The sequence below is a fragment of the Alligator sinensis genome, unplaced genomic scaffold, assembly GCF_000455745.1.
Source record: "Alligator sinensis unplaced genomic scaffold, ASM45574v1 scaffold827_1, whole genome shotgun sequence".
NCBI classification, from domain to species: Eukaryota; Metazoa; Chordata; order Crocodylia; family Alligatoridae; genus Alligator; species Alligator sinensis.
Window position 1 is genome coordinate 553351 of NW_005842726.1, and position 17518 is coordinate 570868.

The 17518-nt window shown below is 41.8% G+C and overlaps 1 protein-coding gene across 1 annotated transcript in view; it reads left to right on the forward strand.

The window, feature by feature from the left end:
* The window catches only part of NETO2 (neuropilin and tolloid like 2), a 53117-nt gene that overhangs the window by 2516 nt on the left and 33083 nt on the right, over positions 1 to 17518 (forward strand). Inside the window, exons 2-4 of the mRNA XM_006034339.3 lie at positions 10074 to 10130; positions 12751 to 12891; positions 14623 to 14871. Coding sequence (XP_006034401.1) covers positions 10074 to 10130; positions 12751 to 12891; positions 14623 to 14871 — 447 coding nt within the window. The remainder of the gene's footprint in view (positions 1 to 10073; positions 10131 to 12750; positions 12892 to 14622; positions 14872 to 17518) is intronic.

The window sequence follows — 17518 nt, forward strand, 5'->3', positions numbered from 1 at the left end:
TAGCCCCTCACCCCTCCCAAGTGCCACTCCAATCCCTTTTCCTTGCCTAATCTGCTGCTCAACTTTCCTCTCTCTGACCAAGATGCCGCTCTGCTTCCTACCCTGTTTTCCCTGCCTGATCTGCTGCTCCACTTTCTGCTCGCTGCCCTTTCTGCCACTGTGCTTTCTGTTCCCACCCGTCTGCCAGATGCCCCACACACAGGCTGCCCATTGCCACTTGTGGCACTTATGCCACAGGTTGGCCACCTCTATTCTGTGCCATCTTGTGCTTGGCAGAGTGCATTTTGTTAACATAGTTATGGACATAGAAAATGTAAACGTGTGTTGCATTCCAAGCAGTTCAACTTTAAAAGAAAAAAAAAGGGTTGTAAATTCCTAATTTTCCTAAAACAGGATATGTGACATTGGCACTTAAAAATTGTATGGGAAAACTAGTATAAACACACTTCAATACTGAACATTCATTTGCACAATTGAAATGAGAGCAGAGAATGACATAGCATTAAGACTAAAGGAACTAGGGAAATGCATAATCATAATGAAAAAGTTACAATTTACTTGATCTTTCTTCCCCCAAATTTATTTTGTGGGGAGAGACTTAATAGGAAGATTTAAAAACAAAAAATGCATCTTTACAGCTTTTATCTATCTGTAAATAGACCTAGCACAAAGCACAAATGCACAGTTCAAGTCAGTGATGAGTAGTCTGGTGTTGGGAGCAGTTTTTATTGCAAACTGTGTAATTGTGCCTGAAATTGCAGATGGTCCCAAACATTTCATTTACAAAATTATCCCATTTAGGAAAGCTACAAGTGCAGTGAAGGGATTTGGTGGTCTTGGACCAAAACATGCTGTTATGCATTTGTATTCCTGGTGTCTTAGATCTTGTGATGATCAGAGCTTGTTGCTCCCCTGAAGCAGACTGGTTACACCAGTTTGCTTCTCTCTCTTTAAGTACCTATTAGGCTGCTCACATGCTGGGAGATGATCAACAGCTACTTGCATTCCCAGATCGGGAACCCCCCTCCAATAGCATCATTTCACCTGGTTGAAAAATTTCAACAGAAAACAGCAACTGATTTCCTGCACCATCCCCTTCCCCTGCTCCCCAGTGAAAATGTTCCTCATTTATTTGACCACTCTTTGCCTCCCTCTATCTGATGTTTCTTAGTGGGACCTGTATTAAGCATCTCTGCTCTGATAAATGGCAGGGAGGGGCTGTCAATGCTTTTAAAATTGCTTATCAGAAAAATTCCCTGCATGGCCCAAGAACCAGGGGAGGTACGGGGTGGAAAAGTAGGGGACTAGGAAAAGAAATCATTTTACTGTTTTGACGTAATTGTTCTCATAAACAAGGTAAGAGGCAGGAATGTTTAACAAACAAATATATTCAGACAGACTTTGTGGGAAATGTCTTTTTCCTTAAAAACATGCTGGGTATGTTGAGAGTAAAGAAACAGTTTCAACAAATGAACAGAAGGGGTCAGAAATGTCTTTAAAATTTGTTACAGTCTGCTCTATTCTGAAATTCAAAATGCTGCTCTTCAGAAGTGTTTTATTATGAGGGAACCAGCAATAAAGTCAACTCTGGCAGAGATGTACAGGCAATATAAGCAAAAGAGAGCAGATCAGTTCTGTCAATGGCAGAGAAACCACCCCCATCTTTCTTTTAATTCCATGGCATAATTTTAACAAGGAGTTTCTAGGCACCCCTCACATCCCCTTCGTGTGGATGCAGCCTTCTCTGCAGCCTCTTGCCGCAGGCATCTTGAAGAGCCAGTAAACAAACGTGCATGTCGGAGGGAAAGCCCCTGCTTGGAAGCAGAACGTTTTTCTTTTTTTCTTCCCCTGCAGAAGCTGTGCAGCTCTGCTTCTAGATGTACCCAGGGGTGGATTAAGAGCAAATGGGACCTAGATCAACTGAAACTGCCAGTTTTTTCCTAGAGAAAAGGGAGTCAGAAATTTTTGCCGACCCTCTTGAGAAAACCTGGAAGTGACTCTCAAATGTGGATCAGTCTGCCTATTCAGTCATGGAGTGATCTGCCACTGGCCTTAAGCAAAGGAGTGAGGGAGAACTATGTTTACTCCTTGAAACCAGCTAGCCTGCTTCAACCACGGAAAACTGGTCTTCAGCTTGCCTGTTTGACATTCGTAGAAAGGAGTCGTACTGGAAGCAACGATTCACAACATGACTGTGTCTGAATATATTCAAATATCCTGTTGGCACTTTACATTCCAGCAGAGATGTGGTGCTGGAAAGGTGCTATAGCTGATGAAGCACACTTCTGTTGCAGAGCTCTTGTACAGCAAAATTTTAAAAGTGGTTGACAACCCAATTAGCACATTCTGGACAGGACTTGTTGATGAACCAGCTAAACTTGCCTTCCCCTAATCCACACTTGCTAAACTACTGCTACTGCATTCCATCATTCATTTGCCTGTCATAGAGAGATGCATCTGTTAGAAAAATAGCATCCATTGGGTAAATTCTAGCCAGACATCCATCCTGCTTGCCTTCTGCCTCCTTCTCATTCAGCCATCTGAAACATGCTGATGAGGTGGTCACAAAGAATTGGGAGAAATTCAAATCCTGTGTACCACAGAAGTCTGTATAATCAAAAGAGGAGCTCGTAAGCTGCTGTCTTCCTGCTGGCTAGTACAGTTAGGTGCCTGACAAAGCAGCCACAGTTGCAGACTGATGTTCCTTTGCACTACTAACACGTATCACTAAACGACAGCAACCAACAACAGTGGAACTCACTGTCCTGGACTTTCCAAATCATTTCTTTTATGAGCTATCCACAGCTTGACCCTGGAAACTTATGCACTGGCCACATTTCCTGAAAGGAAGAGAGATTACCATCACCAGCCTTTACCACCAAAGCACCTCTTGTCCCTTCCTCACTTTTTATCTTGTCTGTTTAGATTGCCAGGACTAGTCTTTACTGTGTAATTTGTATAGGCCTAGCACCCTAGTTGACCCCAACCCGGACTTTGGCTCTCTGTGGACTACTCTGAGACCCCAAACTCAAGTTATAGATAGGCCAGTACTATCACAGCTGAAATTAACATGAATATATACAACAAATCAATTGGTACGTGTACTCTGATTGTACTATTAGTGTGTTATGATTAACATGAGGTTTCACAATACAAGTTAGTAGCTAAAGTTAAGTACAGTAGATGCAAAAAGCATTCATTCCCGAGGAGAACTAGAGTTTGTACCTGACAGGGTTCTTTCCCATTCATGACCTGTATGTTGCCAATTATTGTGTGCATTTGTGTACCTGGTACTTCTATCAAGATGAGAGTGAATTGAGATGTGCTTGGCATCTTATCCACAGGATCCTGACCAGCATGTACATGAGTGTCTAAGTGACCAAGTATTTCGTCAAAAAGTAGAAAGAATTTTTTCCATGCTGCTGCATTTACTCAAATATAAGACTAACCCTCCAACAATTAGGTTTTATATATGGAAAATATAAAAATGTTACAATTTTCCGGTATAACCTCATGATCCAGAGCACGCTGGGGACCAAGCACCTGCCGGATATCTGAAAATGCCGGATTTTTTAAATCCAAGCAGGGTGGGGTAGCAGCAGGTGGTCCTGGGGCAGCCACGTGTGGTACGGGGTGGTTAATGGCAGCAGCAGCCACTACATGCAAGCTTTCTCCTCTGCATCTGGGGAGCACTGTGGGGGGGGGGGGGTGGAGCAGCAGCCACGCCAGATTTCTGAGAATGCCGGATTCATGATGTTTTTACTGTATTTCAGGGTTGTCTTGAATCTCTCCCCCCACCCCCACTGCTACTGCAGGGAAAGCAGTGACAGGGGTGGGGGGCAGTCTAGTGGCTCCCTTGACCTCTGCCCTGCCCACTCCTTCCCCTTGCAGCCTTCCTGCCTGCACTTCCACCCCCAGCTCCCACACAGCTTCTGTTCCTCCCCACACTTCCCCCACTCTCTGCCTCTTCACCCACTCCCCCTTGACTGTTAGACCCTGCTCAGGCTGCTCTGTCCAGAATCACAGCACATGGAAACCCAGCCCTTGCCTGGCTATGCAGCAGTGTGAGCACTGCTGATGGGCCGAGCAGAGTAAAGCATCCGTGTGCTCTGAGCCTGAGAGAGAGCCCAGTCTGAGCTGGAGCACATGGAAATTCCTTCCCCTGCCTGGCCAACCAGCCAAGTGCCTGATAGTAAGAGGGAAGAGGTGGGTGGGGAGGGCAGAAGCTGCAGGGGGGCAGGAAGCTGCTGTGGGTCCAGCTTTGGCCCCGACCTAGGTTAAGGGCAAGTGTCACGGCTGCAGCGACCACCTGCTCCCCCCTCTGCTTTGTAGGCGAATATAAGACAAGGGGCTTTTTTCCCCATATTGAAGCCAGTTACTTGCAATTACAACTCTCAGTACATTAATGGTATTTTATATTTTTCCATTTAAAAAAAAATTCTAGAACAGTTGTGAAATGCCAGCAACTAAACCATTTAATTCCCCCAAATAATGCACATTTCATTGAATTTCAGATGATATATTTTGAAAACACAACATAGGCCTGCTAACAGGGCACATCTACATGTGATGCTATGTTGCCATAACAGCACGCTACAGTGATGTAGCATCTGCAGGGGTTTACATGTGACCAGCAGCTACTTCACTGTACATCATGCTCCCCTGTTATAGTGCGCTGCTATGGCAAAGTAACTGCTAAAAATAACCACGCACAGCATGCACGGCACAGTATGGGCCGCTACGGTGCCATGATTTAGTACTCCCAAAGCGAAGTACAGGCAGTCAACTTATGACACAATTGGTTCCTGAAAACCGTGTCTTAAGTTGAAACGTAACTCGGAACCAATTTTCTCATAAGAAACAATGTTATAAATGGGGGATTGGTTCCCAAACCAAAGTCTGATACCCCATTTTCACCAAAAATACCCCAGAATTTTGTACTTGATCAATTATAGATGAGTAATATAGCTACATTAATATATTTATATCGTAAATAGCAATCATATTGATTTGGAAGGACTTCTTTGAGGTGATTTTGCTGGACTTTTTGAAGGGTTCTTGGTTGGACTTTTTGAAAGATTCTTGGCTGGAGTCTTCTCAGGAGTCTTGGCTGCAAGTTTTTCTGGAGTCGTGCCTGCCTTCTTAAAGAAAGTGTCCAAGGAAGTTTGGACAGATGTTCTCCAGGGAGATGAGCAACACAGCAAACTTGTTTGCTGGCATGGCATCGCATCAGATCAAGCGTTGTAAGTTGAAACAGACATCATAAAGTTGAAACAGGGTGTCAATTTATAAAGGTCGTAAGCGCGAAACGTTGTAAGTAGAGGACTGCCTGTACTAAATCACAGCGCTGTAACGATGTCACCATAGCGGCATGTGTAGATGTACCCACTGAGTAGCAGTAATGGCTTGGAGTATAATATGTGGTACTTTCAAACCTGAAGAATATTAAAGCTGAATATTGTCAGCTGAATTGTTGTATGCAAATATGGAGAGGGGAAGGTATTTTGTTTCTTTTCTTTTTTTTTTTTATGAGGCAGAAACTCACAGATTCTCTCTTAAGCTTGATCTCCCCTTGAATGAGGAGTGGAGATGTGAAAGTTAGTGTAGAACATGCAACCTCCACAATCATAGAACTAAGATGCACAAAGATTGGATTAATCCCTAGTTTTTACCTTTGGCTGGCGCAGTGACTTTGAGGCAGCTGGTTTCCTGCAGCTCCATCTGGGTTTTCCAAAACATGCAGCACAGAGATATAACAGGGTAGGCTGGCCCCTGGGGAAGCAACCACTTCTGGGTGCGTGTGGTGATGGTGCAGCCAGCCCACAGCTGACTGGGAGCTTCTTTTGGTTTGTTTCTGGGGGTCCATGGGCACCCAGGGCTATTGTTCCAGTTGCTTCATGAATCTTACTGACCAAGTCTGCAGGGTCCTGTGGAGAGCTTCCCACAACTTGGCCTCCTCCAGTACATATCCCACAACCTTTCCTCCCACCAAAAATACCCCAAACCCTAAGAGCTGTGCCAGGCCTTTAGCTAAAAAAAATTTAACATAGATTAGGATGGTCTTATTCTCCCATATGCCCTATCCACATTCAGGTGGTATTTGTAGACACTTTTGTCTCCTCTGAGTGGTACCTCTGTGCTCCTAAATGTTACACTGGGATATTCAAGGAGGATTAACTGCCTCAAGCAGCCTGACTTTTCTCTAGATCTCCTGATCCATGTCTCGGGTCTAACAAGATTATGTCAGAAGACAGTAGGCCTTCAGGACATATTTGTGTACTACATTTTCAGACTGTGTGCAAAGGCAAGAATGTTTTTGACTAAGGATTCCTCTTTGAAATCTCTGGGGTTATACTTTTGAATCATGCTTAGGTGTTTGCACAGCTAACAGTGCTAATATTGGATCACAACCCACAGCACCCATAAACGGATCTTACAGAACCCCCAGCTGAGAATCACTGCTGCTGAGAGTACAGCCTCCCCAGCTGCAGGTGTGTTTTCATGTGAAACTCCTTATCCCCTTATTATTGCCCTGCTACCAGGGGCAAAGGGAACAGCAAAAGGATCTCTTTTCAACATTTAGAAGCAGGGCTGCTTCAGATGGGATCTCCAAAGACTCCTGGAAGAGCATTAGAGAGCTAGCCCACTGATAAGCAACCGACAAAAAGAAAAAGGGGAAGAAGACTAAAGAAGTGGAAAATGAGAAAGAAGAAAGGGAGGGGGAGATGGAGTGAATGGGAGGAGGAATATAGCCCTACAGTAAAAGTAGACAAATATCTAAACCATTTATCTGCTGTAATTGCCTGCTTATCTGCTATTTGTCTGTGCTGTTCTGTAGGAATTGCAGGCTGTTCTGTTGCATTTATACACATACTGCGCACACCTCTCAACTATTTTTAGTATCAGCATGCATTTTAGTAAAAGCCAATCAGATTTTTGAAAATCCTCTAGGAGGTTTGTTTCTGTGGCTGCATCATTTCAAGAAGGGAAATCACTGGCTACTGTTACTGAAATATAGCATGGCTTTGTCTCTATTTGAAAGGCTAGTGAGCAGTAATATTGGAATAAATATCGACACCTACTGAGTTGGGGTTTTTTTAATTGGGAGGGGAAAATACGTTAAAAAGATGACAGCCCTGGTAGGTATCTCTACTAAAAAAGGTGAACATATTGTCATTTGGAGGTGACTGGCTGTCTAAAATATTGTTACCTGCATGAACAATCTCTGTATTTGTATAATTATAAATGATCCATTCTGTTTAAGATCTTTCCAATTTTGTACTATTGAAAGCAGTACAAAGGTATGAAAGCTGGTATAATTTGATTTCTTTGAGAGTGCTTCATTGTTACGGAGCAGAGGTCAGACATGCTGCAGCTCTTAAGGAAGATGCAAACCCGTGGCATAATGTATTGATATATTATTTACGTGGAATTGGGCAACTGCACTCAATTCAGCTATAAAAGCCACCTTCAGGTTCTTGCTCCATTTCCCAATGGAGCAGCGAATGGAGAAAAAGCAAGATAATTTTGCAGCAGTGATAAAGCTTCCTTATGGGAAAAACTGGTAACATAATGAACTTTTTCTTTATATCAACCATGGGAACAAAACATGCATTATGATTAGTTACTCTATGAATATGCACACAGATCCTTGAATTTTGTAAGTTTAAAGAGATTAAAAAAAGACCCACAATCTTTAAAAAAAAAAAAAAAAAAAGAATTCATAACAGTAAATGTCACTCCATCAACAATTGTAAACATTAAGATATTGATTGTATGTCAATATATGCTCTTGTTTTGGCAATGATTAACTAGTAGAACAGCATGGCTCTGGAGATTTATAAAGTCACTGGACCCTTTTTTCTCTCTGAGGTCTTCCCAAGCCCAGGGCAAGTTAGTAATAATCAAGGGGTTTTTACCTTCTGTAACAGATGGGATACCATCTGTTGGGAAAATCATATTTGCTATAGATTAGCATTAATGAAAATCTGCAATTATTATACATGTGGGGATTTCAAGGCTCTTGCTGAGTCTTATCTATTGTCTGACAATTAACCCAGGGAAAGCAGAGATGCCTCTAGGAGTGTTACCCTTGTTTGAAAGATCCATAAGTCAGTTTGGAATACAAAGGCCATGCACGTTAACGAACCAACTTAGTAGGATAGAAAACAACTGTCTGTGTGGAAAAGCAGGTAACTTTATGGAAGTTATGTTAATGTGGTCAGGAAATGGAAAGGGACAGTAGAGAGGCATATTGTGAAAACAACTGGAACATTGTAGTGATGCTATAGGGGGCATAGCATACAATAAGGTGCTATGAAGACAAACTAGGATGCTTATATAGCTTGCCTGCCAGGCAATGCAAGCCCAATCCTGCCCGCTTAGAAGGGCTCAAAGGCTGTAACTGGCAGCCTTGTAAAGCACTGCAGGGGGAATAAGAGGAGAGCTCCTGAACCTACAAGTGCTGACATGGAGAATGCCAGTTGAAATCCCTGCTCTACAACCGTGAAGCTGTGCCCTGTCAGGCTGAATTATAATCTGGCTTTGGAAAAGAGGCAGGATTCCCCCTCTGCTCCAGACACTTTTTAAAAGATGTTTTGTTTTAGCTAAGATTCTTGGGATTTGGAATGCGTTTGGGAATATTCCTCCTGAGTCATCCTGATCCTCCAGCCTCTGAGAGGTAACACTGTGTGGAGGACCAGAGCCTTCACCCCAGTCAGGCATGCAGTGAAAAGTGGTGAAAACAATCTTTTTTTCCATGGGTGCTGTTAATGCTCAGGTTGCAGCTCAATGCACAGGAAAAGTTGAAGCCCACAGATGAACAATGTGAATTGCAAAGGTTCATCATCCTCAAAAACAGTTATCAGGACTATATAAAAATGTTCATTAGGCAGGTCATATTTAGAAAATGCTGACATTTGCAAGCATCTGCCATGCTAGGAAGACAACTCAGTGGTATATAAGAGTGCTTTGGAATGGGGCACAGTGGTTGCCAGAATCCTAGCACTTGCACCTGCTCAAAACAGGCTCTCCACCGCTAGATCCTGCGTCATCTTATTCTGTACCATTACAGAGCTGGTTTAGACAGAAATTGCTGCCCTTGTGGCTATATCATTGCAATAAGTCCTCCCAGGGTAGTCCCACAGTGCTCTTACAATCCCTTCAGTGACCAGATTGTGCAGCATATCCTGTACTTTGAATTCCCTTTTGTGAGCTACTGCAGTCTTGTAATTGTAGAAACACAGGAGTTTTTTATATAAAGGTGCAATCCAACAATACGAAGGCTTTTCTAGTTTTGAGAAAATAATGATGTCATGCGAGGAAGATGCTAATTAATTTTATGAAATATCTGCAAATTTATAGGGCTTCCGTTAAAAAAAAAAAAAAAAAAAAAAAAAAAAGTCAAGCCCTTTTGCTTGGTAATGGGTCACTGCTGTTATAACCACCTCCTTCAGTGTCCTGTGACAGATGTATCCCCAATACACTGGTATTACAGTGGTTGGAGGGAAAAAATAAGTGGACATGTTAAACTAAATTACAGTAGCCAGGAGAGCAAGCATGTACATGCTCGCTATTACAAATTTAAAATCATTCCACTGTAACCACTGTAACTGTACAATTCTATAGTAAAACCCAGTGCACAATTGGATGGTCTTATTCCAATTCCTAGAGGACTCGCCAATCTGCTACTAAAATTAATGTGCTTATTGAACGTCTCAACAGAGAGATGAGGTTTGAAATGTGGAAGCTGTATTACCTTCTTGTTAGAGTTCATCTCTAGCTCAAGTACTGAAATACACTGGCAAGGCAGCAAAGGTAAGCAGTCCACCTAGCGGTGGACTGTGTACTTCAGGAAACAGTGGAGGATGCCAGTCATCAGGACTTTAATTCCAATAGTGCTTATAAACATTAAGCTTCTTAAGAACTTAAATCATTTTAGTTTTAATTCTTGAGTATTTTTACTGCTCTGTTTTGGAGCCATGTGAGGAGCTTGCCTTGAGTGAGGACTACAAGAAAGGGGCCTCTGGTTTTTGTTGTATTACTGATATTTTCTCTTCTGTTTCTTTCACCAGTGTTGTTAATAACAATGCTCGTTGTGGAAGGGATTGCTGTGGCACAGAAGACACAAGGTACAATACCAACTGGCATGTTGACTTTTTTTTTACAGAAAAGTAACAGTTTTGTCATTTAAAATAAGCTAAGCAAGATAACAGCAGTTCTGCTAAAATATTCTACTTGCACTGGCAGCAATTCAGTTATTAACATTTACCCTGGACTGTTCCCCCTATTTTTCCCTTATTTTGATCCAAATTAACAAAACTACCAGATTAAAGAAAAGATGTAAATGGCAACATAACAAAATCTTTTTGCACTCCAGATTGGTTTCTCCCTTCTAGGTGGAACAAACCCCCGCGGAATCCTTTGTTTTCTGTATCTGACAGCATGCTTCTCCACATGTTTCATATGTCTCTATTACAAAATTTTACGGGCTAATCTCCATTCAGGAGGTGGGGAAGGCAGCAAATGGTTTCAAAAGGGGAGAGAAGTAGATGACAAAATTTCCTTTAATATTTTCTGCACAAGTCACTGTACACGCTCAGCACCTAGAGGTTCTATTGCATCTTGGAAGAAGCCACTAGAGACTCCCAGAAAACTTTTATCACCATGAAACTTCTCTCAAGGAATAATTCTCCAGTCTGTAAGGTAAACTGCACGTGTACATTAAGAGTGTGAGACCAGGAACGATTTAATAGAAACCAATTTTCCTATGCCCTCCTTCCTTCCAAGCCTGCAGACCCCACAGAGGGATGTCTGTTGTTTGGCATGTCAGAGATGGCACTATTCCCATTCTCTTTCTCCATACGTAGGGAAATGTGTGCCTGGAAGGCCCTTGCTGTACGGCATAGCTCCTGGCATCCTGATCCAGACTGGTCCCTCGTTTGTCATCTGAAATAAGCTCATGGCAGGGATAATTTTTTCTGAATGTTGGTACAGTGTCTAACACAATGGGACCTTGATCTTAATTGAGGCCCTGGACAGTACAGTATTCCTTCTACTAATTATTGTTATTTAGTTAATGAATATTACCATGTTTAGTAATAACTTGTAAAAAAAATCTAAAAATTCTAGTGCAAGAAGTCTCAACCGTTTTTACTCCATGGCCTATCTCCAGTCCCTGTACACCTCCATGAGCCACCTCCCTTCCCATCACTTACTGACCGTGTCCCATTTTGCTCATCCTTCCAGAGCACAGCTGTTCATTAAACCCTTACATTCCTTTCTCTGTATTCATACATTTCTTATTTTCCTCCTCCATGCAGGACCTCTGTAGGCCTGAAACTGCACCTTTTTTAGTATTACTGGGATTCTTAAGAGTTGGCAGTGCCCAAAGATGCATTCTTTATTTAACTTTCTTCCCACATTTTGCTCTGTTCCTTTTCCTTCTTTTATGTACTTAGCCCATTGCTTTTTCAAAATTTTCATCCATTTTTTAAGCTAGACTTAGGTTGCAAGGAACCTCAAAGATCAACCAATCCACCTAATATGTATGGATGCAGGCTTTGCTGTTCCTAAACCATCCCAGACAGGTGCCTATCCAGCCTCTTCCTTGAAAACCTCCAGCTGAAATAGATTCCACAACTTCCCAAGGCAACTTGTTCCATTGTCCTATTGATCTTATGTTTTAACAGTTTTTCTTTGAGATTGGATCAAATAACAATATGAAATTAGCATTACTCTGCCTATCATCTGAATAACATAATAATTATTTTGAATGGTTGTTAATTCCTATATTCCTCACACCATGGTAAGGCACCCACCTTACATCCAGTTCCGAATGTGATGTGGTTTTCAATGCAGCAGTCCCTATCTGACTGGGAAACTTGCACAGGCTCAATTAGATTGTAATCTTTAATTCAGGTTCCCTGGGGGAACCCACGGGGGCTCTGCAAAATTTCAACGGGTGTTTCATTTTGATGCTGTTTCAACTCATTTCGAGCTCAAAATAGGAAAATCAAAACGAAAGGCTTTGAAGCAGCCTCAAAACTAATGAGGGCACTCAAAATGTTTCGAGGTTCTAAGCTGGGCTTGCTTGCAGCTAAACAGAAACTAAGGAGGGGGAAGGGGGGAAAAGGACTGCTCTCATATTGACTGTAGCTGGCCAGTGACTATGATCCTTCGCTGAGGTCCCTTCCCATCCCAGTGCTCTGGGGGAGGGATGGAAAAACAGCTGCACCTTAACACACACAGTCACGTCACAAGTTTTGCTTGTCAGAAGCTTGATGTGCTGTTTCCCAGAAACCCCTGCACCTACCTCCTTGAAACCTGGCAGGCTTGATGGTCTCAAAAGAGGCTACCCTCCCTGCAAGCTTCATCAGAATCAGGCAAGGAATGACAAAGCTATAGGCAGTTTTGTGCTTCCCCATTATAGTCTATGGACGAAACATTGAAACAGCAAAACAGTTTCGACAAAACAAAATTGAACAGTGCTTTCGAAACTAAACGAAACTCGAAATGAAACGCTGTCCTGTTGAAACAGTGAAACGGAAGTCGAAATGAAATGGTGCTATTTCTCACAGCCCTACTACCCACCTTAAACTGTCACTCTGAAGACCTGATACTCCAAAACAGTGGTCTTTTCAGGATGCATCACACCAAGAACAGTGTCTGAAAAGAAAGCAATGGCTGCTTGTTTGCAAAGTCACTTTTTTGTACTGGGGTCAGAATCTTGGTGTTTTGTTTTATTTTAAGGTGGACAAAATATTGGAGGAAACCACATTCCGCCCACCCAATGTGATAACTGGGTTAGGACAAGTAATGGAGGACATTTTGCTTCCCCAAATTATCCTGACATATATCCGCCAAACCAGGAGTGTATCTACATTTTAGAAGGTATTGCACTCTCTCTTTCATTGTGTTGATTTCTTGGTGTTGAATGTGATCAAAGTTAAACTGTTAAAAATATATATGTTGTTTTGTTACAGTGAGTAAAGTCCCTTGTGGCTGTACTAGTCGTGCTTCAATTCACTTCAGCTGGCATTAGGTTGGGCAAGGAAAGCACTCAAACTTCTGGATGCAGCACCCACAATTTTATGTCTAAACAATTTGTATGCAATAAAACACTCCTAGAACAAGGAACATTAAACCACTGAACAGTAGTTGCATAAAGCCAGTTCATAAAAATGAGTGCCAAGGCCAAACCTGTATATTGACACATACCTACACTAGGCCTTAGGGCCTGATCCAGTCCATGGGAGTCCGACTCCTGTGGACTTTGGATCAAACTTCTTAGAATATTTGAATGCTAAATGTATACACACACAATAGGTGTGTGATGAATCTTTGAAAGAGTTTAAATAGTACCTACAATTATAAGGAGGCTTTTGAGAGGCATATTCAACTGCATGCATATGAAGAAATTTGGATTCCATTTTTAAAAAAAAAAAAAATTAGACTTTATCTAGAAAACATGAAATGGCTCGGGGTCAGTCCCAGTCTCCTTCCCCCTGCCTCCTTTGTCTTCTCCCTCCTTGACTCTCTTCTCCTCTGCTTTTGGACTTCTCCTCCTTGACTTGTTTGTGGTATCCCCAACTAGTTTAAGGTATTGATTTGATTTTTACAGTTAATAAGCAGTACTTATAATGTTATTGAAAATCCAGAGATTCCTAGATAAAGGAATTCCCTGCTCACAGTCATACCAAATGCCAAACTTGGGGTCAGGAAAGAATTTTTCCCCAAGTTTAGATTGGCAGGAGCCATGGGAGAGATGGGGAGCGGGGGTTGTTTTCCTCTGTAGCAACTTCTGAGCGTCTTCTAACAAACTACTTCCCCATCCTTTCAGTAGCAGTTCATTGTCAGTGCCCTTGTCTCTGCTGCTTTTCTACCTGGCATATTATAGGTTGTTCTTAGTGTTTTGGGTATTGTCTTGTAGCTGATTGTGTGGGTTTGAAATGGTGAATATGGGGATTTCTTGGGTTGATGATTGCCTGCTGACAGAGGGAACAGGACTTGGAGGTCCAAGACCCCACTTCTAGGCTTATGCTCCTAGAATAAAAATGGTTTTTGCATGCAGTGCTGTGCTCTGTCTGGGATTGACAAGCTCTACCCCTCTGGAGAGCTCAAGCCACTGGTGCTTACCTTTGCTGCGCCAGGGTTAAGCACAGATGCAAGAAATCAAAAGGGAGGGCTGTGGAAGAAACAGGCATTTCAGTGCAGATCCATGCCACCCCATACTGGGTTGGACCTTCCCAGGCTTGACGCAACCTTTTCATGGCCCAGATCTGGCTGTAGGCTGCTACCCCCTGCTCTATGATGCACAGTAATTTTAACTATAATTTTCATGTTTTGGTCTTTTGAATTGTGATATTTAATGAAAAGTAGAAAATAATAAAACCATAATTTAAAAACCTGATTAAACAATGACTTCCATATGGTTGTGTCACTCTGATTTATAGAGCATGTCTAAGTTACTGCAGCAGGCTTAAAATATATTATTTTAAGAAGTGCCAAGTGCCTCTGGTTTTTACCTTGCTACTTTGGGGGGTTGTCTCTTCATTATTTCACTTCCCAGTATCTGCTTTATAGATCTTCAATTAATGTTGTGCTGACATTTTTGTGTTGTAGCTGCTCCACGCCAAAGAATTGAGTTGACCTTTGATGAACCTTATTATATAGAACCCTCGTTTGAATGTCGATTTGATCACCTGGAGGTTCGAGATGGACCTTTTGGTTTCTCCCCCCTCATCGATCGATATTGTGGTCTGAAAAGTCCTGCACTAATTAGATCAACAGGGAGGTTTATGTGGATCAAGTTTACTTCAGATGAGGAACTAGAAGGAAAGGGATTTCAAGCAAAATACTCCTTTATTCCAGGTGAAAACCTAAGTATCATCTTACTTGGTCTAACTGAAATTGACAGAAATAATGACAAATTAATAGTGCAACCTACAGCATCTTAAGTTTAATATGATCGCTTTGCAATCAATTAGGACACAGCCCTGCAAGAAGCTGAACAACTCGTGAGACAGAAGGCAAGGCAAAGATGCACCTTATAGACTAACTGAGAAACAGAGATGCATAAGCTTCTTTGAGCAAGAGCTCACCTCTTCAGATGCATCTCTGATCATCCTCTCTGATTCAAGCCTTCTGCCTTGCTTCAGACTAAATACCTTCAACTTCTGTTAGGGCACAATGCCATCTTCTCCCATTGCTATTGTAGATCTGGCTAATGAATTCAGTCTAGAGCTATATTTTACTGTTAGTGAGGATGTATGAACAAGATCTGCCAATTTGGAGGTAAAAAATAATTCAGCCCTGTTTTAACAGTATAGTTTCCTTTTTTGTTACCATTCAGGCAACTAAATAGTAGGGCTGTGCAGAGCTTTGGTAGCCAATTCGAGTCAGAGAAGATTTGGCCCGATTCAGCAGCCAAATCTTCAAATCCAAATCGAATCAGGAGACCAGTCAAAAGCTTCGAATCAAACTGGAAGCATCTGAATTGATTTGGAAAAGATTCGGCCCAAACCAAATCAGGACAGTGATTTGAATCACCGAATCAAATCACTGTACCTCTGAATCAGCCGAATCCAAAGCGAGTACTTTTCACTTCGCACAGGCCTACTAAATAGTTGATGAAATACAGGTCCTTAAGTTTTTGGTGAAGAGGGTCAATGGATCTGTCTTATATCAAAGGTTTTAGGGACTTCTCCCATGACTGTTATAGAAACAGTGCAGCTCCAATAGTGCTGATAAGTTAATGTAGATTAGCCACAGTTTTTTTTTTTTTCAAAAGCCTGTCATCCGGATCTGCGTGATATGATTGCAAAAACCTAAGTAAGTCTAATCAGGTCCTCCAACCTAGAGGTAGCCAGAATCTAGTTCTAAATGTATCAGGTAGGAAATAGTCTCAGACCTTCAAACCTGGAGCAAATGGCTTAAGGCCTCAGCATCAGCTTTTTTTAAAGTCATTAGGCTCCCCTGAATTACATTTTTAAAAGTGTTGACTCGGCCTTCGTCCTGCTGAGACTGACTGAGTCTTGTGCAGTTTACAAGACAGGAATGAAGGAAGGGAAAGCTTTTTGGCTGCAAGCTTTAAAGGAAAAAGAAAAAGCAACCCACCTGCATATATTCCTCAAGCTCTCTTTGTAAGGGAGAGGATTTGACCCTGTGTCCTTGTGCAGCATGTTCAGTACCAGATGGCTACATTTCACAGATACTATACGTATGTATCAGCACTTTAGGATCATGGGGCAAAAGGCAATAGTCAACTATAATTATTACTACTACTACTATTACTACAACTATAATTACTACTGCAAATGTATACATGGGTGTAACTGCTTTATGTCCCTCTTTTCTAGATATACTCTTTATCTCCAGAAGTGTATGGAAATACTACACATTTATTATATATCACCACATAGTGCTAACAGAGCCATGTTTGCACCTTGCTGGGGAGTTAGTCCCACAAGCTGTTCTGATTAGCACAGATCACTGACCTTCTGAGAATAATATGAAATGTGCTAAAATGTTACCCTAGGGTACTTTATATAGAAGTATTTTGCTAAGCCTGTCTCCAAAGTAGTTTTATTAATGCTTAGTTCTTGCAAGACTGGAGTTTGTATGGGAGATGATTTAATATCTATATTTTTTTTCAAGGTGGACTTGAGCAGCTGTGAAAGAGCAGCTATAGATATGAATGAAAGCAAAATATTTGCCTAAGGTGTGTTTAAAATACTTTTCCAGGACTAGTGAAAATGAGAAAAACATCAGAAACTCTTAAAACCCTAAACTATTAAACCTCAAGGAAAAGGAGAGCCAGAAAGAGGCTGAAATCTATCTTCCAGAAATTGCCATACAGCAACCATAGAGTTGACAAAACAAAGCTAAAATAAGGAGAATTAAGGATGGAATGTTCTGAACCGTACTGAGTATTTAAGTCAGCTTGTATTTTTTGGTGTCACAGCAAATCCCTTCTGTAGAAAAATATTAAAAGAGCCCACAGAAAAAGCCAAACTCTGGTGTTTGTGGTCAGTAAGATCAGACTTTGGTACAAAATGGGCATGTAGCCATAGATTGTGCAGATTGGAATGTCTGTCTGAGCAGCATTTATTTTTGTATTTAGTGAAGCTGCTAGCATAGCAGCATAGTGACATGCAAAAATATGGCATTTTGCCTGTACAAGACATGGATATGTACCTTACAAAGTTCACCTGTTAAGCTCTGATCTGCTTGTGAATTTATAAGTGTTGGGCCCATGCCCATTTTGGGCCAAACTGTGGTTCCACTGAAGTCCACAACCACGGAGTTGTTTGCATCACTCGCTCATTAGCAGGACCACATTCAGACATGCATACGCAGGACAAGATTAGAGAGACAATTAGGGCTGCATTCTGTCCTTACAGGCATATATCTGTGGCTGACATTAGTGGGAGGTGCATGTGTATCAAAGGCAACATCTGATCCTTGGTGCTTTCTTGGCTTTTGTGATCTATTCCTGAGTACTTAAGCTATTTCAAAT